The sequence below is a fragment of the Schistocerca serialis genome, chromosome 3, assembly GCF_023864345.2.
Source record: "Schistocerca serialis cubense isolate TAMUIC-IGC-003099 chromosome 3, iqSchSeri2.2, whole genome shotgun sequence".
In the NCBI taxonomy this organism is placed as follows: domain Eukaryota; kingdom Metazoa; phylum Arthropoda; class Insecta; order Orthoptera; family Acrididae; genus Schistocerca; species Schistocerca serialis.
Window position 1 is genome coordinate 996,887,566 of NC_064640.1, and position 20,451 is coordinate 996,908,016.

The following is a 20,451-nucleotide window of genomic DNA, read 5'->3' on the forward strand; positions in this document are numbered from 1 at the left end:
TGCCTCCACTCATGTCTGATCTGAGACTGGCTGTAATTTTTCTACAGATATCACCAAGGATCAGAAACTCTGTACTTCCTTGTTGTCGATGATGAAGTTCAAATAACTGTACAAACTGCTCTTCTACATCTACATCTACATCTACATCCACATCCACATCCGCACTCTGCAAGACACCATATGGGCAGTGATGGAGGGTACCTTGCACCACTCCTAATCATTTCCTTTTCTGTTCCATTCACAAACAGCGTGAAGGAAAAATTACTGTCTAAATGCTTCTGTATAAGCCCTAATTTCTCTAACCTTGTCTTTGTGGTCCTTATGCAAAATGTATTTTGGCAGCAGTAGAATCTTTCTGCAATAAGCTTCTCTAAATTTTCTTAACACTTAGCGTGCGGTCGACATAGTATTACAGCGCTTACAGGAAATCAAATTGTGCGGTGGATGTAATATTACATCATGTCAATTACGATGATTTTCCATGGTATCAAACATATTTTTACGGCTCCCAGAATCATCTGTGAGATCGGGAGGCTTCATAGATGAGTAGCTGTATCACTTGAAAAATTATTGTCTCTTGTGTGGTAGGCTTTAGGTGACATTCGAGTACTCTCTGTTTTGTACATTTTGTTTCCTTCTATGTTGATTTTGTGCTCAAAACATGCAGTGAAGAAGAGAAATGTTTGGAGAAAATGGTAAATGATTTACGAAGCCCTTGACGAGTCTGTGGATGATGAAAATGAAGTTTGTGATGGTGATTCAGATTACATATCATCTGAAAATTGTGGTAACTTTAAGCTTTTTTGAACATGAGTTGCTGCATATGCTTATAGTGTTATTTTCACAGATTGTGTTGTTATTGCAGATTCTCCTTCTGGTACATCAGAAAATGAATGCAAGAATTAGAGTCCAGTGAATTTCATGTTCAACTTCTAACACTTTCCCACACACCACAGCATCATCAGCAAACAACCCCACATTGCTGCCCACCCTACCTGCCAGATCATTTACGTATATAAAAAATAATGGTAGTCCTATAACACTTCCCAGGGGCACTCCTTATGATACCCTTGTCTCTGATGAAGACTAGCCACTGAAGACAACACTCTGGGTTCTATTACTTAAATACCTTTAAGCCACTTACGTATCCTGGAACATATACCATATGCTCATACCTTTGTTAACAGTCTGCAGTGGGGCACCATGTCAATTGCTGTTCTGTAAATATGGGATCTGCCTGTACCCTTCATCCATAGCTTGCAGCATATCATGTGAGAAAAGGGAAAACTGAGTTCTGGACAAGTGATGCTTTTTAAAACCGTGCTGATTTGTGGACATATGGTTCTCAGTCTCAAGGAAATTTATTCTTCAGTATATTTGCATTGTTGCATGTATCAGTTTTATGGTTAACATACATTTTGTAGCATTACCTACCTGTTGTATTATCATAACACGTGTTATGCATCTTTCCTGAGAATAATTCCAGGCCTATTATTGCATAGATTATAATAACAAACAATACCAGGAGAGCAATATGTAATAAAGGCACCATGGCACGAAGAATTGAGTTTAGCACAACCTGTAGACCTGCAAATTAAAGAAAAGGCCATAATGAGTGACATAAAAAAAAGAGATTATATTATTAAAATTAAGGTAAGTCTATGTACCATTGTGGAAGGACCATGATCTTCCTTCTCAAGGATGTCACCAGGCATCAATGCCCCATTAATAATGCTTATATTAGCCTTATATTAGCAAACACTGGTACCCTGTAAAGGTCTACAGTGTTTTTACTCCTTCTTTGTTCACCTTACTACTGATCTCCTGATCAGACCAGGCAGCAATAGCATTGGGTTTTGAATATAGTTCTGTGCTTTTATGCTATGTACTTCAGAGAGAGTTGTTGCATTCTAGTGCTACTATGGACACACTAATAATCTGCAGTGTTTTTGGAACATATATAAAGAAACGTATTTCTTTCCTTCATGTTTGTCTACTTTGCAATCTGGTTATGTCCTCGTGGATAAGAACAGTGCACTTCCTTTGCCTTTATTTTGTAATTTCTGTATTTTGGAACTTCCTTGCAACAAGCACTATCATGTTTAAAGAGTTTCATGAAGTGACTGTTTGGCTAAGTGTTTCAGTGCCAGACTACGGATCCAAGGTCTCAAGTTTGATCCCTGGTTATTCCCAGCATTTTTATCTATCATTTATTACTTCTTTGATTTTTGGCAAAGTTTGTTGATGTAAATAAATGCTGAGCTACATCATGGTTAACAATCTACATTAACTTGAAGGTCCCCTTACAACTGGCTGAGTTGTCTTGTTTATCATGGCCTTTATCCTATATCTTCATGGGATCGACACGTTAATTTTTTGGATTTGGGAATGTTAGTTGTAGACGGAGCCAAATACCTTTCCTGTCACCACCCCTTCCTTGCCAGGACTGAATTTTGGTACCCTTTCAGTCCGTGTTTAGCCCAATCCCTTGTGAAAGTGTGCAAATATGTTTTGAATGTTTGCAAATCATATAGCTGAAGTGGGATGTGGGTACCAGCCTGGTATTCACCTAGACTGTCATGGGAAATTGCCTAAAAACAACACCTAGGCTGGCCAGCACACTGACCCTCATTGTTTATCTGCCAAGTACGTTAAATCTGTGGCTGGTGCACCTCCCCACAACCTGGAAGTCACACTCATATGCGGTTATCTGGGCAGGTTACAACTGGCCGTGTAAGTCAGTTCTACAGTTGGAGCGAGGCAACAGCACGCCATCTCCAATAAAACCATGCTAGTACAGCACAGTGGTGTTCGAGCCAACCTTCTGGTTAATTACAGCTTTACCTTTTACAAGTTTGTACTACTTATGAACCTGTAAGCATGTTTCAGTTGTTTTTAATGCAGCTGAGTTATCGGAGTTTCAGAAGATTGTCTGATACCTTTAGCTTTCAATTCTTTGGAAAGTGGTTTCAGTTAAGAAAAATGTGCAATAAAATTATGTCCAATCAATTTGTGTGCATTTTCACCACATGAAATATTTTTTATCATGCACAACTAACTGCACTTTAGGGAATTATTATTTAGAACTACTACACCTATTACAATTGGAAGAACTGAAATGCAACTTTTCTCCTCCAAATACATATAATAATTTATATGCATAAAATGCATATTTCTTTGTTTGTCCCATGTGTATTCCTATATCATTCACCTGAGGGCAATGAAACTGGTACGGGTTGTTGTGTGCACACCTGTGAAGGTTTCTGAATTTGCACAACCAATTTACAGTAAGTTGTGCATGAGTCATTTCAACAAATATATGTATTTTACATAGATTAGTGGCAGCTCATATGTTTTCAGAGTGTGAGTGCATGTGTGACGCAACTGAACTGAATGAAATACAAGCAGTGACTTTTCAGTTCACATGTGGTGTGAACAGTGGTGTTTACTGAGAAACTCCAATTGCCTGTTGACATTAGATATGGATTACAGTCATTCGCTTTTGTTTTTCCAAGTAAATTTGTAATAGTTGTCAAAAATCTTTACTTTCATTGGCAAGTAAATTATGCCACCCAAACAACAAAAGTTTGATCACGATATACAGTCTATAGCACAAATGATAAAGGCATCATGAGTATTGGAAACAGGCAAGCAATTGGAAGCAAGACTGAAAATGGCACAAGTATTCCATGCTCATGCCTGTTTGTCTGAAACAACTGAGCAACATGATGCAAGATTAATACTGCTTGATCCAGACAAACACTGCATGCTGACTTCCATCTTAGTGCATTCCATTAAAATGCTAATTATGAATAGTCTTCATGCAATCATGGTTATTGAAGAAATTCTTAAATTATGCACCCACAAATTTAAGAATGAAACACCAGGAATGTGCTGCAAGGATGGAAATGTGAAACTGCCAGAATTACATTCACCATTAACATCATTATCAACACTGGTATCAGGTGTGACTACCCTATCTAAACATTTCTTGGCAAACATATACAATTTGTTTTCAAATGACATCATTTGGTGCAACAAATATTGTTTGAGAATTGCATGATAACATTCAAAGTTCATAGGCAAATTTATCACCACGCAGCATCATTACTGTCACTGCCAATAAACATCATGGAATTCTTCAAATTTATTCCATGGGAAACACTGATGAACAAGATGATCAACATTGATGAGTCAATATGGGCACTCAGTGACAAATTGTTACTGGATTACAAACTTTATTCAGTCATCACAACAAATTAATTCTATTGTTCAGAACTGTCCTTTAATAAAGGCCAGCTGATGAGTACAAAGTTGTAGTTAGAGTAGACAAAACACTTGGTGGCCAACACAATAGACAATAAAATGCACTGACAACTGATGAAGTTGTGATCGTTATAGTTCATATAGAATTTAACTTATGTAATACAGTTCTTCATTGCATAAATCATGATGTTCGACGAGTCTCAGAAGCTCACCACACATATGATGGATTTCAATATCGGATTTTATTTTGGCACGGGGAAGATGAATCTCAGTAACAACAAACTGAGAAATTCATAAACAGATGAGGAAACAAATAATAAAGTCAGTGTCATGAATTACTATACACTGATTGATAATTTCTGAAAATGCTGATAATCCTATCATGAAAATTTTGACAATTGTTCCATCAATAAATCATCAATATGTATGTGAAAATGAAAAACAAATGACTCTTCTACATTCAATTAAATCAGATGAAGTTGTGTTCTGAAGAGTACATTCACATATGTGGTGCAGTTAATGGCAGTAATGTGAATATCAGTGAATTAGGAGAAAATGGTCACAATATCGGCCACGTTGACAGGGAGTCAATGGGATATGCATGAATATCCACATGATGCAATGACATACATTTGTGCATATAGCCACTTAGATTTTTTTATACATTCACATACAATCCTAAATGGGATGAAATAAAAGAACATTTGTTAACTGAACAATCATCATCAGACTGTCATATTTTAGCGCTCGTCTTAAAAAAAAATTGAAATGTATGATGGGTTTCATTGTTAAGCATAATGTTTATAGATAAACACACAGATGGATGTATCCTATTGAATGGCAAGAGACAGGATTGCCACATGCAGACATTTTGATTTCTTTGAACAAAAAAGTCACACCATATCAAATTGATCAAGTCATCTAAGGAGAAATACCTGATGTCAGTACTATTCATACTTATTTGAAGCTGTCACCAAACATGATTTACGGTCCATATGGATTTCTCAATAACAATTCACCATGCACATCTGAAGGGAAATGCATGAAACGATACCCAAGAGGTTTACTTGCTGAGACTATCAATGGTAATCATGGATAAACGCTATATTGTTGATGTTCAACTGGAGATGACAGTAAATCCATCACTTTAAAACAATGATATTCAAGTTGATAATTGTTAGGTTGCACCATATTCAATGTTACTATTGGAAATGTACAAAGCACACACCAATGTTGAATGCTGCAATTTTGTGAAATCGATCAAGTACATTTGCAAATATGTCAACACAGGAAGTGATATGGCAGTTTTTGTGGTTGGGAATGTGACAACATCTATAAATGAAATCAGTCAATATCAACTAGGACCCTATATTAGTAGGATGAAGCGGTATGGTGCATTTTATCACTTTTGATCTGTGAATGAAATCCAACAGTTTTTCATTTGGCAGTGCAACTTGAAAATGGATAGCACCTGTACTTGACAACTGAAAATGTATATGCAAGAGCACTGACACTGACACCAACAACATTAACTGCATGTTTATCACTGAGTGGTGATATGTATGATAAGATGCTATTTTACTCTAAAGTGGCAACATACTGCACGTGGACTGCATCAGCTAACAAATATCGATGTTGTAAACAACGAAAAGTAGTTGCACGAAATCCCAATTTATATTCAACCAATACCTTGGGCTGTCTGTACTCGACTCACCCAAACAATGCAGAATACTTTTACTTACAGTTATTCTTAACAACATATGTAGACCAACATCCTACCAGGAACTGAGAACAGTGACTGGTCAAGTATGTGCCACCTACCATGAAGCTGGCCAAGAATTAAATCTCCATAATTATGCACACTGGGACATTACACTCACTGATGCATTGAATACTGGTCAACCACAGCAAATGTTGATGTTATTTGCAATCATACTGATAATGTGCTTCCCATACAATCCAAAAGATCTTTGAGAAAAATACGAAGACTACATGAGTGAAGATACCCTGAATCACTTGACTGCTACAAATCAAAATTGAAACATTCATTTCACGCCAGACACGTATAATGAGACACTGATTTAAACTGACAACATACATTTGGCAATTGCAAACAGGCACTGGTTGGTTGGGAATGGCTAAATCCCTATTGATCTGCAAATGACATCTTTGATCTTGATTTGCAATGAAAAAGACATTTTGATGTCAATGAATTGGGTATATTCATTCAAGTGAATCTTTTGAAATTGGCTCCAGAACAACACATACTGTATGACAATTCTGCATATAATTACAAGCAAAAGCAGTGGATTTTGTTTCTTAGATGCACCCGGAGGCATGGGAAAAAGTTTTCTCACCTCACTTATTTTGGTAACCATACAATCATTACAAAATATTGCACTGGCAATTGCATCATCTGGAACTGTGCCAACTCTTTTGGATGGTGGCCAAACAGCACATTCACCACTGAAACTGCCACTGGTAATACAAATCACTCAGATACCAACTTGAAATACCAACAAAAATTCAGGAATGGGTAAAGTGCTCCAGTCATGTCAACTAATAATATGAGACAAATTTACTAAGGCACACAAAAAGCATCAGAAGTGGTTCATCATACAGTCAAAGATTTGAGAGGAAAGGAACAGCTCTTCACTCACTGTACTGTTTGGTGATTTTCAACAAATTCTACAAATTATACTACGCTCAGTAGCCACTGATGAACTTAGCGCATGTCTCAACTACTCAGTATAATGGCGACATGTACAGATGCTCGCTTTGTTGACCAATATGCATGTTTAACTACAACACGAAGCATCCGCCAAATGTTTTGCTATACAATTGTTGGATACTGAGAATGGGAAAATGGTAATTGCTGAATCTACAAACTGTATCACACTGCCAACTTCTATACAATCACAGCAACCATAGATGAATTGATTCACAAAGTTTTCCTAAATATTGCAAAGAATTATAAAAGCTGTCAATGGCTCACTGCATGTGCTATATTAGCAGCCAAAAACAATGATGTCAGTGCCATCAGTTTCAGCATTCAAAACAAAATAGGAGACAAAGCAACAACTTATCAGTCGATCGATACTGTAATGAATCTAAATGAAGGTGTCAATAAAATTATCCAACTGAATTCTTGAATTCATTTGATTTGTCAGGTATGCCACTGCATGTTTCAACATTGAAAATTGGCATGTCTATCATTCTTCTCCAAAGCACAAATATACTGCAAGTCTGCAGCAGTACCACTATTTCAGTGGAAACGATGAACAGTATCATCAAAGCTACAGTTTGAATGGAAATTTTGCATGAGAATATTGCCACACATTCCAACAATTTTGACAGATATGCCATTCAAATTCAAATATTTGCAGTCTCTGGTGCAACTCGCATTTTCAGTGGTCATCAACAAAGCACAGGGAAAACTTATACAAGTGTGTGTACTAAATTTAGCAAATCTGTGCTTCTCATATGGACAACTGCATGTGGCCTGCTCACACATTGGAAAATCTTCTCATTTATTTGTGTATGCATCAGATTAAAAAACAATTGTTCTCTCCAAAAGCACTCTAATAAACAGATTTTAAATACAAACTCTTCCTTTGTTTGAGAATTATTGCGACACATTCCGGGTACCCAATAATAACAAAATATTTTGTTGCTTCTGACTTACATAGAGAGAAATGACCATCATGATAAAATAAGCTAAATCAGAGTTCACAAAAAAGTGTTCATTTTTCCACATTCTGTCAGAGAGTAAAATGGAAGAGAAGTAGTTTCAAATTGTCTTGCATCCTTTGCAAGCATGTAAGTGTAAACTGCAGAGTAATCATGTAGATGTAGACATATGCAATCTTTCAAACATTCTAGTGCTATATGTGACAAGCAAGTTACTATCTATCAGTTGTATGAAAGGAAAAGTCAGTCTATATCTGCATCTACAGGGTGCATCAAAAAAATGTACACACACTTTGAACTGTCATAGACAATTTATTTCCCGTTCTACAAGGTTAAATATCTGTGAGAAAGTAATGTTATGTTTCTTCAACAGGTGCCAGCAGTGGCAAGGAAGTAACTGCAACATGGCGGACGTGCGTTTGAGCTTTGAAGTGCGGAATCAGATAATTAAGTGGTACTGGAAGTTTGAGAATGTAGCTGCAGTTCGAAGACAGTGGAGAAGTGAGTATGATACAGAACCACCTTCAAGGTTAACAATTACACGTCTACGAGACAAATTCGAAATTCATAGAACAGTGTGTGATGTGCATAAAGGTCGATCAGGGTGATCTCGTACAGCTACAAGTGATGATTCCACAACTGTGGTCTTGGAACTGTTTCAGTGTTCGCCTCAAAAATCTTCAAGGCAAGTGGCACGTGAGAGTAATGTAAGTGCTAGTAGTGTGCTATGCATTCTGAAGAAATGCAAGTTTCGTGTGTACATTCCAAGGCAGGTGCAACAGCTAAGTGACAACAATCCAGATCAAAGGTTAGAATTTTGTGAATGGGTTCAGGAGATGGAAAGATGTGAACCAGGATTTATGGGTGGCATAATTTGCTCAGATGAAGCCCAATTCAAACACAATGGAACTGTCAATAGGCACAATTGTGTATACGGGGCTGAAGATAATCCTCACATTACAGTTGAAAAGACTGTGAATTTGCCTGATGTAAATGTGTGGTGTGGTTTGTCTGCAAGGGGACTCATTGGGTCTTTCCACTTTGAAGGTACTGTTACTGGAGAAACGTACCTAACAATGCTTGTTGACTCCATATTCCTTGCCATTTGTGCATTATACGGTACTGATGAGTTTTATTTCCAACAAGATGGCGCCACGCCGCACTATCATAGGGATGTACGAGCATACCTGGATCACAATGTGCCAGGCCAGTGGATAGGAAGCAGGGAACCAATCGAGTTTCTTGCATGCTCTCCAGACCTCACGCCGCTAGATTTCTTCTTATGGGGCACAGTAAAAGATGAGGTTTACAAATGTAAACCACGTAACCTGGACACACTTTTGAATGAGATTCAGGTGGTGTGAACAGAAATCAGTGGTGACTCGTACTCAGAAATGTATTGATGCTGAAGGCCACCAGTTTGAACATTAATCACATTTGCAAAGTACATTTATTTTTCCAATTGAACTTTAAGCTTTCCATTTCCAGAAATTTAATATTGTAGAAAGGGAAATAAATTTTCTATGACACTTCAAAGTGTGTATACACTTTTTTGACGCACCCTGTATATAGATACTCTGCAAGCCACCATATGGTGCATGGTGGAGGGTAGCTTGTACTACTACTTGTCATTTCCTTTCCTGTTACACTCACAAATTGAGTGAGGGAAAAACTACTGTCTGTATGCATCCATATGAACCCTAATTTCTCATATCTTATCTTCATGGTCCTTACTCACAATGTGTTGGAGGCAGTAGAATCATTCGGCAATCAGCTTCAAATGCCAGTTCTCTAAATTTTCTCAGTAGTGTTTCTCAAAAAGAGCATTGGCTTCCCTCCAGGGATTCCCATTTAAGTTCCCAAAACATCTCTGTAACACTTGCATATTGTCTGAACCTACCAGTAATAAAGATAGCAACCTGCCTCTGAACTGCTTCAACATCTTCCTTCAATCCAACCTGGTATGGATCCCAAACACTCGAGTAGTACACAAGAATGGGTCACACCAGTGTCCTAAATGCTGTCTCCTTTACACGTGAACCACTCTTTACTAAAATTCTCCCAATAAACTGAAGTCAACCATTTGTCTTCCCTACTACAGTTATCACATGCTTGCGCCATCTCATATCGCTTTGCAATGTTATGCCCAGATATTTAAACGACTTGACTATATCAAGCAGAACACTAGTAATACAATGTCCAAACAGTACAGGTTTGTTCTTCCTACCCATTTGCATTAACTTACATTTTTCCACATTCAGGGCTAGCTGCCATTCATCACACCAACAGGAAATTTTGTCTAAGACCTCTTGTATCTTCCTACAGTCACTCAACTTCGACACCTTACCATACACCATGGCATCATCAGCAAACAACTGCAGATTGCAGTTCACTCTGTCTGCCAAATCATTTATGTATATAGAGAACAACAGCGGTCCTATCACACTTCCTTGGGGCACTCCTGACCATGCCCTTGCCTCTTATGAACACTCACACATCAAGGACAGCATACTGGGTACCATTATTTAAGAAGTCTTCGAGTCACTCGCATATCTGTGAACTTATTCTATATGCTTGTTCCTTTGTTAACAGCCTGCAATGGGGCACCTTGTCAAATGCTTTCCGGAAATCTAGAAATATGGAATCTGTCTGTTGCCCTTCGTCCGTATTTCTCATTATATCATATGAGAAAAGGACAAGCTGAGTTTCGCATGAGTGATGCTTTCTAAAATCATGCTGGTTCATGCACATAAGCTTCTCACTCTCAAGAAAGTTTATTATGTTCCAACTGAGAATATGTTCAAGGGTTCTGCAGCAAACTGAAGTAGGGATATGGGTCTGTAATTTTGTGGGTTTGTTCTTTTACCCCTCTTATATACTGGAATCACCAGTGCTTTTTTCCAGTCACTTGGGACTTTGTACTGGGTAAGAGATTCATGATAAATGCAAGCTAGGTAAGGGGCAAATGCTCTAGAGTACTCTTTGTAAAATCAAACTGGGATTCCATCCAGGTCTGATGATTTATTTGCTTTCAAATCCTTCAGTTGTGTCTATGCACCAGGTATGTTTATTACTATGTCAACCATACGGGAGTCAGTCTAATGGTCAAATGACAGTATGTTTCTACAATTCTCCTGTATGAACTATTTCTTGAATGTGAAATTTAAAACTTCATCTTATGTTTTGCTATCTTCAATTGCCACACCAAACTGGGCAACAAGGGACTGAATGGAAGCCTTTGACACATTTAGCTATTTTGCATACAAGCAGAAATTTCTCAGGTTCCCTGCCAGATCTTTAGCTAAAATGTGATGGTGGTAGTTGTTGTTTGTGCAGAGATCTTTTCACAGATGCACGAACCTCTAATAACCTTTGCTTGGTGTCATTTATGTTTCCCTTTTGAACCAAGAGTGAAACAGCTTCTGCTTCCTCAGCATCCTCTGAATTTCCTTATTAAATGATGGTGGGTCTTTTCCATCTTTATCCACTTACTAGGCATGTAACTCTCCACACCACATTTTACAATCTGCTTAAACTTTGCCCATTATTTCTCTAAATCCACCTCACTGGAACTAAGTGATGTCAGTTCACTGCTTATCTGCTCTGTCTAGCAGAAACACTCTCCTAGCCTTCTTGACTGATTTATTAACCTTCATTATCACAGTTTCTAGAATGAAATCATCATGATTGCTAATCCCAGTTTCTATACTAACATTGTCGATAAGGCCCACTCTGTTTGTAGCTACAAGGTCTAAGATATTTCCAGTGTGTGTGAGCTCCCAAGCTTGCTGCTCAAGACAATTTTCAGAAAACATGTTCAAAGTATTTTGCATGACTGTCTGTCTGTACCCCTGCAATGAATCCATGCATATCCTAGTCTATACTCAGCAGGTTGAAGTCACCTCCAACCAGTACTGCACGGTCTCAGTATCTACGTACTATTGACTGTAGACTTCCTTTGAATGACTCTAGAACAGTCACAGCAGAATCACGTGGCCACTAAAAACATCCTACAATTAACTTGGTTTCACCAACACCTGTTATACACAACCAGATGGCATCACTATCACACTCAACTTCAACCTCAATAGAGACAATATTTTTGTCAGCTGCAATGAACACTCCTCCTCCTATGGCCGCTAATCTGTCTTTCAGATATACATTTCCTTAATTGTTAAATATCTCAGAGCTTTCCACTTTGGGTTTCTGCCAGCTCTCAGTCCCAAGCATGATTTGAGCACAACAACTTTCCTGGAGGGCAATAAATTTGGGAAGTTTATTATGAATACTTTGACAGTTTACTGATAAAATTGTAACAGTTGAAGTTTCTTTATTCTGAATACTGTTTGACTTCCCTTGTCGCATATTGACTGATGAGCATTCATCACAGCACCTCAAGCTACTGCCTAGTCTAAAAAACCATCACGTGCATTCCACAAGTACTCTGCTACCAGAGTAGCTGCTTCTTTTGTATAGAGCACCGCTGACCTATTAAGGGTAGTCCAGCAAATCCCCACACAATAACGCAGTTCTAGAATCCTGTAGCCAACCCTTTGGTTGAGACCCTCCCCTTGGTTCCATACCAAAGGACCCTGATCAACTCTGGGAATGATGTTCCAAATTGTAAGCTTCACTTGCACCCTGCCCACGAGGCCAGCAGTCTTCACCACCTGCACCAGCTACCTGTACGAACTGGGCATCACCTCTGGACCCATGAAACAGGTGTCTTTGGTGCCAACGTGAGCCACAACATGCAGACAACTGCACCCTGCATATTTGATAGCCACAGGTGAGGCTACCTCCACATCTCAGGCAAGGTCCCCCCGGCAGGCATATCATGTGCACACTGGCTTTCTTTCCCGCCCTGAATGCTATCTACCTAAGGGGCTCCATAACATGCCTAACATTGGAGCTCCCAATAACTAGTAAACCCCTCCCACTGTGTGCCTGCTCAGACCCTGTTGAAGAAGTGGCCACCTCCACTCACAGGGTGAACGGGTGAAGCCAGGTGACCAGTCTCCATACTGGCCCTCCGCCTTGAGTAACGTGAATATGTTACCACCTGCCACTCATTGTGCTGTGAGGGCAGGTCCACCACATCGGATACACTGGGAGATGCCTCAGAAGCAGAGCCTGTGGACGAAACAGGTGACACCTGAGGTGTCTCATGCGATGCACCAGATTCTCCGCCACCACTACACACACATGCACTGAAGGAAACTGACCATAGTCAAAAACACCTTCAGCTGTTCACGAACTGCAGTCGAGACAAGTAATAAATTATGAGACATAATTATGGTCAGTACTTACTTTCAAGAATCCAGAAGTTTAGCATTACCACTACACATGCATAAAAGTGTGTATACTGGCAGTGCTCAACATTTAGAATCCCGAACTTAAGTACTGACGACAATTACTCGCAGTTTGTTAATTTAATCAGAAGTTGCTATAACTGAAGAAAATATCAGAGATCTGGAACAAATACAACGAAAAAAAAAACTAGAATTTAAAAGAACAGTTGCTGAAGAGAAGACTGAGATATGACAGGTATTACCCAGAAACTCAAAAAGGGTAGCAGAGGCAATAAGAAACTTCTGTTTAGCATTAGCAGAGGTACAAGTAAATCATTGAATGTCATAAAGGCACTCAAAGATGATAATGGAAATCTCGTTAGAAAAGAAAATGGCATCAGAGAAGACCTGAAGGACCATTCTGACCAACAACTGAATGGAACGGATGAAGACCATGACAAAGAACTAGATATTCAGACCTACAGTGAGGAGCCTCCCATCAGCTGGACAGAAACAGAGACAGCTAAAGAAAATCTCTATGTGCAGATGAAATGAATGTGGACATAAGGCAGCAGGTGCCCAGGGCCTACAATGGCTACACTGAGAACACCCACTTCAGTGTGGAAATTGTGGAAATACAAAAGGATGCCCGCAGACTGCTTAAGAAAGACAGTAGATGGAAGCCTACTAATTACAGAAGAATAACTCTGCTGCTGCATGAGCTTAACTTTCAGTCCCTGCATACAGATGGAAAAATACTGGGAGAAATGCAAGAAACTGTTAACTGCGTTCTTAGATGTAAAAATGGCATACAATAGTGCTGCAAGGGAGCAGATCTGGGAATGCCTGAAGAAGAATAATGTACTTGAAGGACTGATAACGAAAATTCAGATGCTATAATAGTACTATACTAGCTGTGTGCAAGTTGGATAGGGATGATCTTCACTATTTCAGACCGAGAGTAGAGTTCAGCACAGCAGTGCACTGTCCCCACTACTGTTCATCACTGTTATGGATGATATAACAAAGAACACCAAAAAAAGTTTTGGTTAACTTCATGCAGTTGCATTTCCTTGTTACTTCATTATCTGGGGTGAAATAGAGGAGGAAGTTCATATCAGATTAGACATATGGAAAGCCAAGTTCCAGGAGCACAACCTTCACATCAGTGAGACCAAGGCACTATGATGGCAGTCAATGGAGACGGGCATCCCACAAGTGTGAAACTACAAGACCAGTGTGTAGACAGTTTTCTGTACAGTATAACCTCCAGGAATAATTTGATTAGACAGGAGATTATCAACAGAGTGTAAGATGAGCTGTATTCTATCAATGATTTAGGACCCTTTTATGGGATGCAAAGGTGCCAGAAAAGCAAAATTAGTGATGTTCAACAGCTACCTCATACCAACATTGATGTACAGTATCTAAGTGTGCATCCTCACAAATGGAGGGTCCTCAAAGTTAAAGGCATCAGAAATGAAATTCCTTGGATCCACCATCCAGAAGACTGAGGTGGATAAGATAAGGAATGAGGAGGTGAGAAGAAAGCTGGAATCATGGCATCCCTTTTAAACAGAATCAGCACATCCAGACATTCAGACTACAGTGGAATGGGACCATAATGAGGCTGTTGACTACAGGAACAGCACGAGTAAATTTGGAAAGAGAGGTGGCACGAAAATGCTCAGTAGGGAGACTTAGAACCCACTGTTGGACATGATCAAGGAAGATCTCACTGACAGAGGAAGGACAATGGACGACGTTCTCTGTGACTGACACACAGACAGAAGAAAATGGAAGAGGCTCATTAACAGTACCCAGGAAATTGGTACTGTACAACAATGATTTATTATTATTATTATTATTATTAATTTAATTATTTAACTAGTCAACTGAGTATTCCCGTAATCAATTTGGAAACTACCGATTTTTTCTGTTTTGTTACGCGTGAGAGACATTGATGTACTTCTAATTCATTTGACTTTGCATATAGTCTGTCATTTTTAAAACATGTTACACTGGAAATGTATGTAAAACAGGCCCAGTTAAGTCGCATCTTTCATATTGTACTTCACAATTTTTAATTAAATCTGTAGGCAAAATTTGGAATAGAGGCTATATTTCTGTGTTAGTCACCTGATTTTTCCTAAACATGTAATAAAGTTGATTGGTATCATTCCAGATAAATAGAAGAAATTTTCAAATAGTACTGTTGCTAGCATCACACTGTCGTTGCTGCCATTTGTTTATACAAAGAGTAATATTGCATAAGCGAAGATGGCAAATGAAAAACATAGATCTGGCAAACTCGCATACACTTCCCAATGTTGACTGCAGTGTTTGTTTGTAGCTGCAAGTTTCTTACAAAATTTGGGATTTATAACCATGTAAAACCTACACATAAGGGTAACTGAACAACAAAGTTAGAAACCATTTTTACTGGGAAATGAGTTCAACAATGTGCTATCATACAGAAGATATGTGACCCTCAATTTTGAGTTTCAGTCTCACCTTATAGCGATGTTTGTTACTGCCAAATTTAACACTTTATTTGTAGCTGTAGATTCTTATGTTTATGCAAAAACTGTGTGTATCTGTTGAAATACACTCTAAGATAAGCACAAAGGAATTATCTGAATTGGACAGAAATCAGTAGCTGTGATGTACACATACAGATTGTCAAATGATTACTATTTCACAAAAATTGAATGATTTATTCAAGAGAAAGAGCTTCACAAGTCTGAGCAAGTCAAGAACATGTTGTTCCACCATTGCCCCTTATGCAAGCATTTACTTGGCTTGGCACTGATTGAAATAATTGCTGGATGTCCTCCTGAGGGGTACTGTGCCAAATTATGTCCAACTGTCCCATTAAGGCAACAAGACAGGTTGTAGAATACCACCGATGTTCCACTGTGCTGTAAGGGTGCCATAGATGACAACCAAATGGGTCCTGCTGTGAAATGAAATTGCACCACAGACCATCAGTCCTTGTTTTTGCCCCGTATAGTGGGTGGCAGTCAGGTTTGTCTCCCATCACTACCTAGGGTGTCTCGAGACACATCTTCACTAGTTATCAGGGCCTGGAATCTCATCGACTGGAGTAGAACTGTCTTCTGTGATGAGTCCTGTTTTGAATTGAAACCCAATGACCAGTAAAGACTTACCTGTAGACATTCCAGACAGCAGTAACATACTAACCTGACCGTCACCCACTATATGGCATGACAACCAGGAGTGAAGGTCTGGAGTGCCATTTTATTTCATAGTAGGACCCCTTTGGCTGTCGTTTGTGGCATCCTTACAAACACAGTGGTATGTCAACAATATTCTATGCCCCATTTTGTTGCCCTGCATGGAATCCATCCTGCGCTTACATTTCAGCAAGATAATACCCTTCTGCAAATTGCAAGAGCTTCTAGTGCTTGTCAAACCCTACCTTGGCCAGTAAGGTTGCCACATCACTCCCCAATTAAGAATGTTTGGAGCATTATGGTCAGAGCCTCCCAACCAGCTCAGGATTTTGATGATCTAATGTGTCAAGTGGACAGAGTTTAGCACCATACTCTGAGGAGAACATCCAATAATGTTATCAATCAATGCGATGCCGAATAAGGCCAGAGGTGGACCAACACATTGCTAACTTGCTCAATTTGTGAAGCTCTTTCTCTTGAATAAATCATTCAATCTTTTCTGAAACTGTAATCGTTTGTTTGTCTGTACATGTATATCACATCTACTGATTTCTGTCACATTCAGATAATTCCTTTGTGGTATGTCATCTTTTTTATGTATTTTGGCAACACTTTCTGACATTTTGAGTCCCACTGATCAGATACTTCTGTACAGAATATCTATGTGACTAATGAAGATGACTCCAGGATGTGGAAAATAAGAAAGATTGTGGTTTAACATCTTGTCAATCACTCTATGATATTATACCATATCATTTGGTTAAAACATAGGAACAGAGGGCAGTGTATGAATGCAAAGTGAAATTCTCAACCTGGCATGGAAACAGCATTTATATCAATAAAATGTTATTTTTGGTGCGTTAGCACATATTAAACAATTAGGCAAGTTAAGTGTCAACTTGAATTGTGGAACAGATTTTTATTGCTCTTACAAGTATTCATGATATGAGTGATTTGTTCAGATAGATTAACAGGAATACTATAATGTCATGAAAATCTTTGTTCTGGTAATTTATCACCAATGTATATTCACATAAAGTTGGTAAAATATTTGGAACAAGTGCTCTCCTTAATTTCCTATAGTCAAGAAATGGGACACTGAATTAAAATGTGGCCTTACTACTCTTAAAGGTGATCCAAATGAAGGGTGTCCAATTTTATTTGGTGAAAACTGCACCCACAGATGAAAATAATATATGAGTATATACTATGGCATTGGACAGATGGCAATCACAACTCTATGAAGTAGGCAGTACTATATGTATATCTGATGACGGAGCACTGTAATTTTTTAATGTAGAATTAACTGTGAGAAGATACGTGCTGCATTTGTTGAATACTGACCTAAAGAGAATATAGAAAATAACTTCTCAACAAAGCTCAGATTGTTTCACACAACAATCAAAGCAATAAGTATAAACCAATGGCTTCACTTCAAAAAATATGGAATTACTTAATTTTCTGGGATATGACTAATGTTTTCTGGAATGCAGAAATAAATCCTTGTGTTGACTACCTTGTAATGGATAAAACAATAGAAGAAAAATATTATACAAGTCTTCTGAGTCATGTCAATTATACAATAAACAAGAAGAGACCTTGATTGAAAAAGGGGAAAACAGCATCTTTCATCAGGCCAATCCACCTGCTCACGAAGGTGTTTTCACAATGGGAAGAGTGAAGATTTTGAAATATGACTAGTTAAATTGTGGTGATATAATATTAACATTCCTGCCTGCCATCTGCCTGCTCTATCAGACGATCTTGCACTATAGCAGATGACAAGAGTTTTCTCTGCCATGTGCATCTTTGCTGAAGCACATGGGGTTTCTCCCTAAAGTAAACTGATTCCTTTAGTTTTAAATTTATGTTAAAGTTATTTCATTATCAGAACTTAATGGCTTGCTGTGGTGCTACCAGATAGGCATACGACCCTTGTAGACAACAATGGTGAGTCGGTTTTGTGTGTCTATAAAGCAGACAGTGTTTCAGACTCCCATGACACCTATGGACAACTGGCTGGCCAAATTGATACCATACTTCTAGAAAACATTATTCAGCACCTGCCTTGTCATCTCATATCCTAAGCGTGGCATATCCATTTAACGGAGCACATTAAATTATAGCAAGTGTGACAAGATCAGACCTCTTTTTGAGAACTATTCGCAAACCACTGCAATGTATCGTGTGGCCATCAAAGAGCATTAACCACTGAAATCCTCAACTGTGTTAGATTAGCTTCACTCACAGTACCTGAAGTTTGCTTATTTGTAATTGCTATATGAGTTTAAATACACTTACAGTACCTCCAACTTCATTCCATTGAATACTGTGTTGGATTATCTCCATTTACCATACTTCAGGACAATTAATGATATTCTCACGTTGTTTTTAAAAAAATGAGAAAAATGCAAACTGATTTCCAACATATGGGCAGTGGGCACTACTTGTGTGTACACATTGTGGCAACTTAACTTTGTAAATGCTTCCTGCAATTAATTGCACATGTTAATGTTCCAATACAGGAATGTCTTTTGTTACACTGTTCCCACACTTTACCCATCCATTTTACCCTCCATGTTCAGTATACCCCACTGTATCTGCCTGTCATGTTGATGAGTGAGGAACACAATTCCCACATTGGTGACCCTGGCTGAATTCCCCCCCCCCCCCCCCTCACCACCTCCCCTCCTCCTCCCCAGGCCACAGCCAGTTCCAGCCAAGCAGCTGCTAATGTCTAATGTCACGTTCCCTCACCACATTAGCGTTTACCACATTGAGCTGCATGCGTAGTGCAGCACACTATGCCACGATCCTAGCATTAATGCATTGACTGAAGCAACATGTCAAAGAATGAGTACTATCCCAGCTTATTGCTATCTTCGAAGCCACGAAGCCACCAGCCACGGCTGGTAATAAAACATCCAAACACTCCACTCCCCCCCTTCTCCCTGATCTACGAGTGCATATGGCTGCGTTTCATGTACTATTCACTAGCTCCTTGATTACCAGTGATTCTATACAGTTTGCCCTAACAGTTGTGTTCTATTTCTTCTCCTCAACTGCCCTTCCTGTGTCTTCCCCCTCCCTCAGGAAATGCAATATCATATGTTGCACAACATCGTGTCACCAGGCCCCCTGGTTTTCTGCTGCCCTCGCCACTTTCTGCTGCATAAACGAAGAGCCATGTTGATTGAAATGGAGGCAGCAACTGCTGCAAGTGTTCTCCATCCCTTGATGAGACAATGAACCTCAGCCCTACACCTTATCAAAAATAAGATGGCACTTGTAATCCATGCAGCAACTTCCAGGCCATTGATGCCAGGAAGATACCTGACCAGTACCCAGACTGGCAAGGTGTGTCGAGAAGATGGCAATAATCAGCCTCTTCTGTCTTTTCAAAGAATAGTTATGCCCCTCAGGCTTTGCAGTGCCACACAGGACTGGCAAAGATTTCTCAAAAATGTCCTGTGTGGAATCTTGGGTTGTTTTGTTTACCTGGACGATACCTTTGTCCATTCATGTGACCCCATGGAGCACCGCCAGCACCTCCAGGAGGTATTTTCCCGCTCCAAGAGGCAGGAGTTATCATCAACCTGGCAAAGTGTGTCTTTGGTGTTCTGGAGTGCTACTTCCTTGGACATAGGATATCATCTGCAGGCTCCTGCCCACTAAATGAAAAGGACCAGGCAATTGCCAAACTCCCACTCCCCACAAATTTCAAATAACACTGCAGGTTTCTCAGGATGGTATATTTTTTCTGGCGCCGTTTGAATAATGCTGCAAGAACCACTCACTGCTGCACTCCAGGGCACATTTCTTTGACAGCACCAAAAGTGTCATCCTTCAACAATGTGTTGAAGCTTCCTGGCAGCTGCTGGTGCCTTTTTCCATGAAGTTCCTTAGGGCCACAGTGGAGCTGGGCTGCATATGACCATGAGCTCCTCACTGTGTAAGAGGCTTGGAACTACTTCCATCCCTTGGTGGAAGGACACCACTCCACAGCC

General features: G+C 39.3%; 1 protein-coding gene across 5 annotated transcripts in view; it reads right to left on the reverse strand.

Annotated features, from left to right (window-relative positions):
* LOC126471447 (muscle calcium channel subunit alpha-1-like) overlaps window positions 1-20,451 on the reverse strand; it is an 876,499-nt gene that overhangs the window by 475,205 nt on the left and 380,843 nt on the right. For all 5 annotated transcript variants that reach the window (XM_050099633.1, XM_050099629.1, XM_050099632.1 and 2 more), the window contains exon 6: window positions 1,435-1,587. In XM_050099633.1, the coding sequence (XP_049955590.1) occupies window positions 1,435-1,587 (153 nt within the window). The remainder of the gene's footprint in view (window positions 1-1,434; window positions 1,588-20,451) is intronic.